A 15,241-nucleotide genomic window follows, 5' to 3' on the forward strand; every position below is an offset into this window, starting at 1 on the left:
ATTTCCATGCTAACGTGCTCTTCCTTGGAGGCACGCACGGCACAACAGGGTCAACAGGCGGGGAGAGGACCAGGCCCCGTGTCCGGTCTGATGTTTTTGCCAGACATACTGGATGATCAAATCATAGACATACAGTAGACCTACGTCATTCAAACACATGACCATTTTGATTTGGCAACCTGTGCATTCAGCATTATCAGTCTCGTTATTATTGAAACCCATAATAATCCAAGGTACATGAGAATGAGTGTGATGAAATGGGTTAATATTGTTTTCTGACTGATTTTCTAAAGTAATATTGTCATACACAACACTTAATAATAATTTGTATTTATTTCACACACTATTGTTGATGAATATGTTCCAGTGCACTCAACATTGGGAGAGAATGACATAACATAGATGGGTAAAATTTCAGCAGTTTGTAGACAATGCCTTAAATGCAGTTCTATCAAAGTTATGATTATAGGCCTACCGCCCAATTACTTACTCTGTATAAACAATTCAGCCATTAGCTGTGTGAGACCATTTTCTTACAGAATATCAATTTATTAAGTTTCTATCAGAAAACAAAAATCACATAAGGATCTCTTTTAAGATCCTGATTTAGGTAGTCCGAGTGCCAGATCTAATAGAGTGTGTTAGCCTCTCCTATTTTCAGGTCACTACCACATATTAGGGCGATGCTTTATTGCACTCATAAGTACAGGCCATTTGACGAAAGTAAGGTGCAACACATATTTTTCATTGGTAAAATACAATACATAAAGATGTACTATGCAGAAATCGCAAAAATTCCAATAGTTTGTCCAATTTCAGTTTATGTGACAAAACAAGCAAGTATAGTGTAGAGAATCATTGTACCGTCTAAACTGCTGTGAAATGTATTTTCACATAGGAAAAAATATTGTATGTTCAGCTGTTTGAAGCTGGTGCACAAAACCGAAAGTAAAAGTCACAAAAATGAAACTTAAAAGTGGAAAGCATAGAAATAGTGCACATAGAACAGATATACAGCTAGACTTGCTGTCAATGAGTGACATATCGATTACTCACCTTTCTATGTGAATTTTGTCAGGTCACCCAAAAAGTTACACATTGCAGCTTTAGTAATAGAGTGAATCTAAATAATGTAATAATCAACCAATAAAATAAAACAAATACAATAAAATACCCTTCCAAAGGAAATCCAGAAAAGCATTCAGTGACGAGTGGAATAGTGGTGGTTGAGCAAGACCTGTGTCCTAATAACAGCTGGCTGTCTTGTACCAACAGTCACTTCAACTCAAACTACCCAATAGCCTTTGCTGATCCAGAGCATGTTATATAGCCCTCAAATTCAAAGCCAGTTTCACTGTATTTTTTAATTGTTCCCTTTTAAATCAGAGGCTGGGACAATAGGTGCATGCAATTAATTGTCAGGTAGAATAGAACCAGCAGGCTTCGGATCTCGTAGGGTAAGAGTACCCGTTTTATAGCAGCAAATGGCTGTTTGCTCCTCATTTGATAACCAGATGTAACTAACATCCAATAAATATTTCATACAACATACTGTGACCTATCCCAAAATATTGTTCTCCTAAAATCTAAAACATTTTTTTTAGAATGTGAGTTTCCATTACCAATTGTCCTCTAGTCAACCACGTACCTTCAACAGACTTGCATTCACAATAATCTCATACGTCATGTTTTGTGTGTCACTAAGATGCAATACCATCTCAGGTAGTTACAGTTGGCTCATATCTATGTCTCAAAGTGACAACCCTCAGGAAACACACACATTTTGAGGATATGGAGACTCAAAACTGAGTTGAGGTAAGGCATGGCATCTTTGTCTAAAAGGAGTGCAGTAGACATTCTTGGTGTACATTAAGAGGTGTGTTATATGTGGGAAAGGTGTAGATATACAACGTATGGCAAACTGAGGTAATATTAAGGGGACATACAAAATATCAATCCAAAAGAGTCCATATTCATTTATCAGGTTATTTGTGTTGAAATGCAGTCTGCTGTTGCAATGCCTTCAGTTCTTCTCTTGGCTTCACAATGTAGTCTTTGTACATGGAATAAATGACACCTGAAAAAAAGAGAGAAGAAAATGTTAAATGAAGATTATTTCCAAAACTGGTACATAAAATATTACACTGTATTGGAGCTGCTGTAACTATTAAATAGGAAAGTGTACATAATTTCATACGGTATACTTTTTCATGTAACATAGCAACATAATGACGACATCTGCATCGTGAGAGGCTTTAAGACTAGTTTACATCTAGAATAAAAATGTATCAAAATAACAGTTTCCACATCCTGTGCGATCTGATCAGTAGCCAAATCTGTTTTGGGACAGATACATTTCACCAGAAACCTTACAACACTGTGCTAAAATATTTCAATTTGGCATGTGCCAGAAAACTGGTGCCTGCAACGTTAAATAACATTACAACCTCATCCAATCACAATGTGGACACATGACACATTTAAAGGTCATGTCATCAAATACAGATTTCAAGTTTAATACCAGTGGGGTGTTCCAGAAAGCAGGACCATTAAGTTACCAAGCGAACTTTGATAAATATAGCTCTTGATTTTCTAAATTATTTAGAATGCTAAACTTGAATATGGGTTGTAGAGTCAATTATTTAAAGTTTATATTTGTCAAAAATATTACGTTATTTCATTATTTTTGGGACAGTTTGCTACCTGGCTTACTTATTGATCCTTCTTTCTAGAACAGCCCCAAGGTGTCAACAGGGTCCAACAGCCTGTAATACTGCACATACCAATGGTCATAGCTCCCACCACGAATCCTTGGGCCATAACACGCATGTGGATAAGGTGCACTGACATCTTCATGTCTCCACGGCTCTTCAACTTGTAAAGTCTGTAGCCCACAATGGAAAAGAATCCTGCCATTCCTTAAAAAAATAAAAGTTAACTTAGTACACAATATAAAGGATGACTGGACATATAGGACAATGGCAATTGAAGACCTACAGTCAATATCTACTTCCATAAAAAACAACCAATTTTCAGCTCCATAAAGGTGCATGAAAAAACTATGATGGATATGGGCTACAGGTGTGGTTGTGTGTGCTGTGTATATAAATTATTGGTAGTATACACTAGATGACAGACATGAGGCACTGTTTTAAAGCCACCATCTTGGCAATCCCCCACCGTCGTAAAAAATATTTTAGTAGCAATGGAAATTAATTTGTCAATGTCTACATTTGTTTTTGCCATGTTCATTCTATTACAGAGACTTTAATGCATACTTTTACACATTATGTGAGCTAAAAATAATTTTTAACATTTTCCTTAAAGTATAATTTTTATAAAGTTCTAATGTTACTGTCCGCACTATAACAACAAAATACTTAATACATGTAATTTTGTCCTTGAAACATTTAATTGAAACACTGTAGAATTCCAATAATTTCTATGGAGACTGCTTCTTCTGGGGAGTGCCAATATGGCCAATACATTGCATCAGCAATCCAGGGTTTACATACAACATTTTATACTACTCACCTATTGGGACAAAAGGATTCTCCTTCACCTTTCGCATAAACTTAGATTCTTCTTCATCATATGCAGACATCTTGGCTGAAACCAGAAAAGTATAATTACTCAGAGGTATTGTACTTTATAACATAAATCTACCAAAGGCGTTATTCACAATGATTGTCTCACTACATCAAGGACACAGATAATGACAATAAATAGGCTATTAGCAGTCATACTATTGGAAAATATTGGGACATACTTATAGGTCTCAGTAGGCCTATTTGAGCTTGTAAAACCTACAACACCAAACGTAATCAATAACTTGAAGTAGAAGTTCAGATATCAGTAACATGGTGTTCTCTTGGGAAATACAGTAAAACGCCGACTTATTTCAAGGACTGTCAGGATGTAACTTAATAGCTAATATCAGATATTAAAGCAATGTGCTAATTGAATACAGAATAACATTATAATGAATTAATTTTGGCCTAGCTATATAAGAGTTCCCACGTCAAGGACACTTTTGAATGAAAGTCAAAGGGAACTGTTTCATAGTAAATATCACTTGTGATACCCTAAATAAAGACAACATCCGACATTAGAATTAACATTTATTCTTACCGTTTTGTCAAACTTCTATTGAAGATAATGGATCCGGACAGATTCTGTATGCGCTACACACCAAATAGACAACGCGCTGTCCTTACATCGAGCTACTCAAACAGCAGTCCAAAATTAAGTAACATTTTCACACACGTGACATAGGCTGTCTTTTTCCATTGAATTATCTCACACGTTTAACCAATAAAAACCTCTCAACCTTTTTAAATTAATTTGTTCAATCTCTTGATTATTATCCCTTGTTAATGGTACATTTTATTATGGCCTTTCCCTGGAAAATAATAGTTTCGAGTTTCAAATATTCTAAATCGTTCACAGAAGAAAATCTGTATGAATTGTAGTTCGGGGGGAATTACAAAATCGGTTTTGACGGAGCATATACCTCCAAATAAAACGTGTTTAATTCCATGATATACACATGTGTATGTATGTATTTAAGGATCAGAGTATACATTTATTTTTGAGCTACTTACATTTTAAACGTTGTCTTAACGTTTATTGGAACGCCATTTCCCAGAGTGCAAAACTAAACGGGTGGGGAGGGGTGGGGGGCGGTAGGTTAAAATAGCTTGTCTCATCCAATGTGCGCATTCCCCACGTGCAAGAACAGAATGTGCGCTAGTTATTTTGGATCTCGTGCTGTGAATCGATTTGCATGAAATTATTATTTTATACAACTCAAATATCTATCATAGGTTTATAGACATTGATAGAATTGACTAAAAACACAGGTGGTTCATGTTTTAAATATTTAAAATAATAAACGTCTATACCCTATCTATACATAAAATACATCCAAGTTAGGTCTATAGAGGTATAGGTCTAGAGGTAAATCGTTGAGTAGTTGAGTTCAACAGATGCTGTATTTTGAGTTTCCATTAAGAGCACAAAAAAACAACAGGATTTTACATACCTCTTATACGTAAGAGGAAGAGGTAATGACAAATACCAGGAAACAGAGGAATGCCTTCTTACTTCAGACAAACTGCTTACTTTGTCATACCTATAGTGCTTATTACTTAAAAGCTCTTTTCTATTGCTGGAACAGAACTTTAACTACTGGCTTTTAGGATTTCAGAAACACTTTTTTTTCTTCCAGAGGTAAGCCTACCCTACTGCATGCATAAAACATCATAGAGGAAAGTTGTTTCTTCTTCTTGACGGTATATCATCTGTCTGACGTCTGTATTTCACATTTCTCCTCCTTAGATATACAAGAGGATAATGGATTTAAACATCCCCGAACTGAGTGATGACTATAATTACAGCCATTATTATGACTATGGAGATGAACCATTGGACGGCTTTGGACTTTGTGAAAAGGCACACGTCAAAGTATTTGGAAGAATTTTTCTACCCACCTCTTACATTATCATTTGCACCCTCAGCATTATAGTAAATATACTTTTCATTTCAACTTTAATCAAATCCAAACATCATAGAAAAACATTTCCTATGAATATGGCCATTTCTGATTTGTTGTTTGCATTAACACTCCCTTTTTGGGCAGTGTATGCCCACAATGAATGGATATTTGGCAATGATTCCTGCAAGACAGTTACTGCGATTTACATCACTACTTTGTACAGCAGTATCCTGTTCATCACTTGTATAAGTGTGGATAGGTATTTAGGTGTAGTATGGACTCTGTCCAGCTGGAACCACTGTACACCTATGGAAAACACCTTAGTGAGCTTTGTGGTGTGGAGCCTCTCCATCTTAGCAGCAGCTCCACATTGGACCTTCGTTCAGGAACAAGAGTTTCACGGCCAGAAGATTTGCATGTACCCTTTTGGAGAGGAAAATCACTTGCCTCTGTGGAAGATTCTCATGAAGTTTCAGCTGAACGTCTTTGGGTTTCTCACACCTTTTCTGATCATGCTCTTCTGCTACCTGCGAGTCTGCTGTGCTGTAGCGAAGGTTAAAGTGGGACCGAGACGAAAGAGTCTGAAATTGGTCATGATAGTTGTTGTGGTATTTTTTGTGTTATGGTTCCCGTACAACATTGTGTCCTTTTTACACTCCTTGCAACACTTGCATGTGATTTCTAATTGTGCCACAAGCCTACATCTGGATTTCGCCATTCAGGTTACAGAGGTCATTGCCTATAGCCATGGTTTTGTAAATCCCATTGTGTATGCCTTTGTCAACAAGAGGGTTTGGAAGGGCTTTGCTACGATGTGTGGGGGTAAATGCAGAAGAAGAACCAGTGATGAGTATGTGCTGGAGTGCTCCGATAGCACAAAGTCCATGTCAGTTCAGAGTGGTGTGATAGAGTTACAAGCAGTTCAGCGCTACCTAGAGAATAATACTCAACCAACAAACACAGAGCGGAGATAATCCTCCATAAGAGTTGAAATGGCTTTTGCACAAATAACTGTTTACATTATAACATGTTAACTATACCTGGGAAGTTAAGTGGATTATTTACAATCAATCTCTATTTACAGTATGTTTGTGTCCTTCTATTCCTTGTATTCATATACAGTATATCATTGTGCAAATAGGGGGGGGGGGGTATATTGGCAAAATACATGACAATAAAGATGTTTAGTAGTTTAGCAGTTTTTTTGCTATCACACAGTGTACTGAATAAAATGAAGAAATAAAATGAAGTCACTCAGCATATATGTGACACCAGTTAAACCTCTTGGCTATCTTACAAGGATAAAGTGGTGTCCTCCCTTCCTGTAACTCATATTTTCATAATGCCAGTACATTTTTTTTAAATCAGGGCTATGTACAGTGCATTTGAAAAGTGTTCCGACCCTTTGACTTTTTCCACATTTCGTTACATTACAGCCTTATTCTAAAATGTATTAAATAATTTTTTCCTCATAAATCATAAATCCCCATAATGACAAAACAAAAACAGGTTTTTAGAAATGTTTGCAAATGTAAAAAACAGAAATACCTTATTTACATAAGTATTCAGATCCTTTGTTATGAGACTCAAAATTGAGCTCAGCTGCATCCTGTTTCCATTGGTCATCCTTGAGATGTTTCTACAACTTGATTGGAGTCAACCTGTGGTAAATTCAATTGATTGGACATGATTTGGAAAGGCACACACCTGTCTTTATAAAGGTCCGACAGTTGACAGTGCATGTCAGAGCAAAAACCAAGCCATGAAGTCGAAGGAATTGTCCGTACAGGATTGTGTCGAGGGACAGATCTGGGGAAGGGTACCAAAACATTTCTGCAGCATTGACGGTCCCCAAGAGCAAAGGGGGCTCCATCATTCTTAAATGGAAGAAGTTTTGAACCACCAAGACTCTTCCTAGAGCTGTCCGCCCGGATAAACTGTGCAATCGGGGGAGAAGGGCCTTCGTCAGTTCCTCTGGGAAGATGGGAGAACCTTACAGAAGGACAACCATCTCTGCAGCACTCCACCAATCAGGCCTTTATGGTAGAGTGGCAAGACGGAAGCTACTCCTCAGTAAAAGACACATGACAGCCCACTTAGAGTTTGCCAAAACGCACCTAAAGGACTCAGACATTGAGAAACAAGATTCTCTGGCTTGATGAAACCAAGATTGAACTCTTTGGCCTGAATGCCAAGCGTCACATCTGGAGGAAACCTGGCACCATCCCTGCGGTGAAGCATCCTGCTGTGGGGATGTTTTTCAGCAGAAGGAACTGGGAGACTAGTCAGGATCAAGGGAAAGATGAACAGAGCAAAGTACAGAGCAGTCCTTGATGGATACATGCTCTAGAGCACTCAGGACCTCAGAGTGGGATGAAGATTCACCTTCCAACAGGACAATAACCCTAAGCACACAGACAAGTCTCTGAATGTCCTTGAGTGGCCCAACCACAGCCTGGACTTGAACACGATCTAACATCCTCTGGAAAGACCTGAAAAAAGCTTTGCAAGGGGTCTGAATACTTTCCGAATGCACTGTATCTAGGTAGAGGATATCTACCATATTCGAGGGATATATGTATAAAACTGCTAAAAATCTCAATGTAGTCTACTGCATCAGATTTTTTAAATTTTGTTTAAAAGTAATTTGTAACAGACTAATCCCGAGGAGGTACTTTGAAAGGTCATAGTGGTAAGAAAGCAACTTTGACCCATCAGACTTTCCACCCCAATTCCTGCCAGGACAGAACACAATCACTGAAAAGTAGACCCAATTGAATAACTCTAAAATATCTCCTAGAAGACTGTCAATAATATGCAAACAACATGGACCATAGTACTGTGACCCCTAATTCCTGACAGCAGGACAAGACACAATCACTGATAAGTAGACCCAAAGAGATTGAACTATTCTAAAATATCCGCTAGATTAGAAGACAGTCAATAATATTCAAACCACATGGTATTTTTTGGCCATATGACAAAATAGCTCAGTTTTCCTTCAGATCCTTTTCAAAATAATGTGATTTCATATACTACAGGGGTTATATTGTCAAGATACTGACAATAAAGATGTTTATTAGTTGAATTTCCTTTTTTGCTATCACACAGTGTAATGAATATTTAAAAATGTGGCACTCACCATAATAGTTTATAAAACTGCTACGAATCTCAATGTAGCCTACAGCATTTCATTTCTTATGTAAGTAATTTGTTACAGAGACATCTCAATTCCTGTTTCCCCAAGAGGTACTTCAATGTTCATCATAGGGGTATGGAACAAAACAGGATGCAACTTTGACCCATCAGAATTTCCACTCCAATTCGTGCCAGGACACCATCACTGACAAGTAGTCTCAAAGAGATTATACTACAACATGGAAACAACATGGACCTTTTTCTGTGGCCACTATTTAGAGAAGAATGTATGATCAATGGTGGTATAGATACACAATGCGTGGCTTAACGTAACCACACACCCGAGTAGTGTACAGCAGTAGGGTATTCTCATTACTCCCATGTAATTAGTCAAACTTTGGCGGTATCCGCTGCAAACAACTGAGACTTTTTGGTCGTTTCAATAAACGTTTTCAGCAGCCTCACATGTTGTTATTAACATACTTGGCGGTCACAACAACACATTATTTGAAAGACACTTATTCTGCCACTCTAATTTTATTTTGGCTGATAATCGAGACGTACATTCCATGCGACAGTCTATCTGTTCATGCTAATATTTTTATGTTTCGAATGAAAGGGTTTTTAGGAATTATGTAGTTTGTTGATTAAGACGGCATGGAAGTATGAAAAATGACCAACAAAGCCTATCCTAAGTGTTCATAGACTTAATTTAAAAAATGAATACAGCAGTTGTCGGGTCATGAATAAAGTAAGTCATTTAAGATATATGAGTAACGGGAGTACCCTATAGCTGTATCCTACCCGGGGGCGTGTTCATGTTATAAGCCCTGCCTCGCTGTGTGTATCTAAAGCAAAACAAATGTATACTATCATTTTTGGCCAGATGGGGGCGGCATGTCACAAGATAAATTAACGCGGATCCTTTCTAAAATGATGTGTTTCTAGGCTCGCTCACTGACAAGATAGTATAGTGTGATGTTTATGGTATTCTCTCTTTTCCTCAATCATCACTCAGGGTTTCAAAGTGTTATCATGGTGAAGGAAGTCCATGCTTAGTACGTTGCCACCCCACAGTTAAACTTAAAGTGGCACTCCAGTCACCTCTTCTAGTCATTTAACAGCTGATTTACTTAACAAAAGGCACATTTCAAAAGGTGGTCCAAGTAAGTCATGACATGGTACAAGTTTTAAACATTGCAACATGAGGATGTTAGCATAAGAATTACCAATTCATAACACATTGTTGGATGTTCTGGATATTTGTTAATACTGTCTCTAATACCACAATGTCTTTCTGAACATCACAAATGTAGGGTTGTTCTCTTTTGCTCCTCTAGTGTTCCTCAAGCAAGGTGGGAGACCGGTGACATCACACAAATCCCATGAGACCAACTCCTGAATGCCTTGAAGTTTGCATTTGTCTAAAACACACTATTTTGCTCAAAACGTATTTGACCCTTTAATGTGTGTACTTTACTGTATTTATACTTGGGATATCGCTTTTCAACTGTAAAAGTAAAACAATCGTTGGAGGATGTCTTTAAGGTTTGAAGTCCATGGACTTCACATCCAAATGAGTCCATACTACGTACACTGTAGCGCAATGTAAACTTGGAGGGTGAGTGTTTCAATGTTTCACAAATTACTATTTTTATATCCAAAATATTGTACTTTTCCTGGGTTTTTTTACATTTCAGCAGCACATCAATTCCTCTTTATAAATTGTTATGGCACCTACATTTGTGATGTTCAGAAAAGGCATCGTGGTATTAGAGACAGTATTAACAAATATCCAGAACATCCAACAATGTGTTATGAATTGGTCATTCTTATGCTAACATCCTCATGTTGCAATGTTTAAAACATTTTTTTAAATCTGTTGTAATGTAAGTAAATATGAAACTCCCTGAAAGTTGATTTCAATGGCCTAGAGTTAGTTTCCCTTTCAGAAAGAGAGCAGTGTTTCACAATTTACATATCTTTTAGATAAAGCGTACCTTGATACGTGGTAAAGATGTCATCTGCCTGTAACATTGTTGAGGGAAAAAATAACACACTGTTTTTATCACACACAAGATAGAGATCTGAATGTATTGTAAAAGTACTTCGGGGAATCTGGGGCAAAAAGTAACACAGGGTCAGTTGTAACAGCTAAATAACTCAAATATGAAACCAGGTAGAAAGCTGTCATTCAATGTGCTAGTGATTGGTTAGTGTCTACATACCTGAGAAGTTTTAGAAGTACTCATAAATATTCTACATATAAATCATATATCATCTTGAGCAATAAGAAGAGGTATTTTTATTGATGGAGTTGATGATAATAATTATTGCTCAGATTACACTCAAATTAGTAATTGGGGTCAGTTGTAACACATGTTACAATTTACCCCTTACCTAAAGTGTATGCTATTTTATATAGTATTTAGAAACATTTACATAATTACATAAAATTGTATTTCTTTACATCAAGTTTCCCAGTACAACTAAGACAATACCTTAGAAACATAATAAATCATACCTTTGAATACTAAAAATATCATACATAAAATATATACATTTTGGCTACTCCGTTTTTGTATTTTCATCCAAATAGCAGTTTCAAATCATGCAATTTTTCATCCAGGCAACAGTAAAAACATGTCACACCACACAATCCATGATAAAGCATCCCCCTTTGAACAAATTAGTGACAATTATTCAAATCTACAGTATGTTTCATGGGTTAATGAGGAAGAAAAACAAAAGTATTTTTCCCTCACTGTTATTATAGCGCCCCCTTGGGCCAGTCAGTGTAATTTTGTAAATGCCGGATGTCAATGAGAAGACGTACAGTACCAGACAAAAGTTTGAACACACCTACTCAATCAAGGGTTTTTCTTGATATGTACTATTTTCTACATTGTAGAATAATAGTGAAGACAAACATGAAATAACACATATGGAATCATGTAGTAACCCATAAAGTGTTTAAACAAATCAAAATATATTTTATATTTGAGATTCTTCAAAGTAGCCACTCTTTGCTTTGATGACAGCTTTGCACATGCTTGGCATTCTCTCAACCAGCTTCACCTGGAATGATTTTCATACAGTCTTGAAGGTGTTCCCACATATGCTGAGCACTTGTTAGCTGCTTTTCCTTCAATCTGCGGTCCAACTCATCCCAAACCATCTCAATTGGGTTGAGATCGGGTGATTGTGGAGGCCAGGTCATCCGATGCAGCATTCCATGACTCAACTTCTTGGTCAAATAGCCCTTACAGAGCCTGGAGGTGTTGGGTCATTGTCCTGTTGAAAAACAAATGATAGACCCACTAAGCACAAACCAGATGGGATGGTGTATCGCTGCAGAATGCTGTAGCCATGATGGTTAAGTGTGCCATGAATTCTAAATAAATCACAGACAGTGTCACCAGCAAAGCACCCCCACGCTATCACACCTCCTCCTCCATGCTTCACAGTTGGAACCAGACATGTGGAGATCATCTGTTCACCTACTCTGCGTCTCACAAAGATATGGCGGTTGGAACCAAAAACTCAAGGACAGATTTCCACCGGTCCATTTCATGTGTTTCTTGGCCCAAGCCAGTCTCTTCTTCTCATTTGTGTCCTTTAGTAATGGTTTCTTTGCAGCAATTTGACAATGAAGGCCTGATTCTTGCGGTCTCCTCTGAACAGTTGATGTTGAGATGTGTCTGTTACTTGAACTCTTTGAAGCATTTATTTGGGCTGCAATATCTGAGCCTGGTAACTCTAATGAATGTATCCTCTGCAGCAGAGGTAACTCTGGGTCTTCCTTTCCTGTGGCGGTCCTCATGAGAGCCAGTTTCATCATAGCGCTTGATGGTTTTTGCAACTGCACTTGAAGAAACCTTCAAAGTTCTTGAAATATTGACTGACCATGTCTTATACTAATGATCGACTGTCATTTCTCTTTGCTTATTTGAGCTGTTCTTACCATAATATGGACTTGGTCTTTTACCAAATAGGGCCATCTTCTGCATACCACCTATACCTTGTCACAACACAACTTATTGGCTCAAACGCATTAAGAAGGAAAGAAATTCCACAAATTAACTTTTAACAAGGCACACTGGTTAATTGAAATGCATTCCAGGTGACTACCTCATGAAGCTGGTTGAGAGTGTGCAAAGCTGTCATCAAGCCAAAGTGTGGCTACTTTGAAGAAGTTTAACACTTTTTTGGTTACTACATGATTCCATATGTGTTATTTCATAGTGTTGATGTCTTCACTATTATATTACTATTATTTCTATTAATGAAAACGGGTCAGGAGATATACTTGTTCAAAGTTTGGTAGGGGACAAAAAGTCTAATTTGCAGAAAGTCTATGTGTGGAGTCATATGGGAAGTTGTTGCTCATGAGGGGCTGCATATATCTCCAACACGTCATGACTGTAGCTCAAACGGGAGAGGAGATATGCTTGTTTAAAGTGTGGAATTTCAGTTTATTACTAGAGCAGAACTAGGTAATAGCCGGAGTAGTTTAATAGCAAAACCACCGGTCTAATTGTCAAAGGAATTTAACAATTCCTAGATGAGCTCATTAACCAATTCAATTAAAATCATTCTGTCTATTTCTAAGAATTTGTAAGATCCTTATTTGCATGACAGAGACCAGTCTATTAAAATTAAAGTCTATTAAAATTAGCCAATAGTATTTATTCTCGGAGCACGCTGCTCATAGAACCATGTACAACAGCTTATATTTCACATATGACGTCATGGGTTATAAAATGTATCTCCTCCTTTTATAGATCCTTTCAATGCACCAACTCCAACTAGTTTCAGCTCTGCAGAGGAGGACCAGTTCATTGATATGACGTCTGACTCCACATTGAGACTGAGGTTCACATCACAGACACTGAGTGAATTCTGGCTGAGTGTAGAGAGGCAGTATCCACTCTTAGGGCAGAGGGCCATGGGCATTCTTCCTCCTTTTACAACAACTTATCTTTGTGAGACTGGCTTCTCTGCTGTTGCTGCACTGAAGACCAAGTACAGGTCCCAGCTAAATATTGAGCAGGATTTGAGAGTTGCAGTATCATGCTTCAAACCCCTCTTCGAAAAGCTGTGCTCTGCAAAACGTGCTCATTGTAGCCATTAATCCTGACTTCCTCATTTTGATTTTTTTTAAATCAGCACAAATTGTTTTATTCATTTTTGTTTTATAGGTCAAAGTGTTTCATATATTGTGCTCCTGAGTTAATGTTGCTGATCAATTTGAATTTATTATTTATTGATTATATTTTATTTTTCAGTATCAAATACAATGGATACAATGTTATGCAGAGATGTACTTATAACAATTATATAGACAAATGATACTATTTACAGTCGTGGCGGAGAGTTGGGGGGCGTGAAATATTTACTTCTTCCTAGGGGGGCGCAACAGAAAATAATTGAGAAGCACTGCTTTAGACACACACACACACATTATAAATCAGATATAGTAAAACAGGGTAGAATTAAATTAGTTCTAGTTCTAGTTAAATGTATACATTGTTTAGCCATTATTCATAAAATTCATAACAATAATGAATAACAAGACATGGGTAACAAAACCCGTCGCGCACCAGTCAACATGTGCACAAGCACGTACAATAAACATTCCACACAAAGACATGGGGGGGAACAGAGGGTTAAATACACAACACGAAATGAGGGAAATGAGAACCAGGTGTATAGGAAAAGAAGGCAAAACAAATGGAAAATTAAAAGTGGATCGACGATGGCTAGAAGACCAGTGACGCCGACCGCCGAACGCCGCCCGAACAAGGAGAGGAACCGACTTCGGTGGAAGTCGTGACAGACTGGTATGTCCTAGAAACGTAGAGTAGTGTGTAATGGTAGCTGAGACATGTATGTTGTGTGTATAATATTTTTATTTATCTAACTTAAACAATCTTTTCATAAATAAGCAAAAGGCAAAAAGTTTTACTTTTAGCCCCGATCTCCCTTTGTATTTTAACTCAAACCATTAAGGACACAGGGACTGTCAATCCTATATTTCAAATACTGTATGTAAAAGGAGAATTATTAAACACAATTATTGTACATTTCTAAATATTTAACACTTAAATCAAATCAAAAATATAATTTTATTGGTCACATACACATGGATAGCAGATATTAATGTGAGTGTAGCTTGTGCTTCTAGTTCTGACCGTGCAGTAATATCTAACAAGTAATCTAACAATTTCACGACAAGTGTAAAGGGATGAATAAGAATATGTACATATAAATATATGGATGAGCGATGTCCATGTGGCATAGGCAAAATGCAGTAGATGGAATAGAGTACAGTATATACATATGAGATGAGTAATGTAGGGTATACATTATATGAAGTGGAATTGTTTAAAGTGACTAGTGATAAATTTATTACATCCAATTTTACTTACTGTAATATGCAATTTATCAATGTATTGACCTTTATACCTAATGATTCAACAAACTTGGAACAGCAAGGACTGTTCTGTACTTTGGGTAGTGCGCAATCTAGTTACTCATTAACTGCTGACAAGGCCATCATAGTTTCATCACTGCATGGTTAGATCTGTCCATGTACGGTACAAA

The 15,241-nt window shown here is 37.2% G+C and overlaps 2 protein-coding genes across 2 annotated transcripts; one reads left to right on the forward strand and one right to left on the reverse strand.

The window, feature by feature from the left end:
• Positions 1-314: 314 nt before the first annotated feature.
• higd1a (HIG1 hypoxia inducible domain family, member 1A) lies at positions 315-4,261 on the reverse strand. Its single transcript, XM_064934275.1, has 4 exons — positions 4,132-4,261; positions 3,535-3,609; positions 2,784-2,918; positions 315-2,077 (listed from the first exon to the last, which is right to left on the reverse strand). Exons 2-4 carry the CDS (start codon positions 3,602-3,604, stop codon positions 1,986-1,988), a joined length of 297 nt encoding a protein of 98 aa, XP_064790347.1. The 5' UTR covers positions 3,605-3,609; positions 4,132-4,261; the 3' UTR covers positions 315-1,985.
• Positions 4,262-4,730: 469 nt separating this feature from the next.
• LOC135512335 (atypical chemokine receptor 2) lies at positions 4,731-6,888 on the forward strand. The gene is made up of 3 exons (XM_064934261.1): positions 4,731-5,066; positions 5,180-5,232; positions 5,341-6,888. The coding sequence occupies exon 3, from the start codon at positions 5,356-5,358 to the stop codon at positions 6,469-6,471; it is 1,116 nt and encodes a 371-aa protein (XP_064790333.1). The 5' UTR covers positions 4,731-5,066; positions 5,180-5,232; positions 5,341-5,355; the 3' UTR covers positions 6,472-6,888.
• Positions 6,889-15,241: the final 8,353 nt, after the last annotated feature.

Source organism: Oncorhynchus masou, chromosome 3 (genome assembly GCF_036934945.1).
Source record: "Oncorhynchus masou masou isolate Uvic2021 chromosome 3, UVic_Omas_1.1, whole genome shotgun sequence".
Taxonomy (NCBI): Eukaryota; Metazoa; Chordata; class Actinopteri; order Salmoniformes; family Salmonidae; genus Oncorhynchus; species Oncorhynchus masou.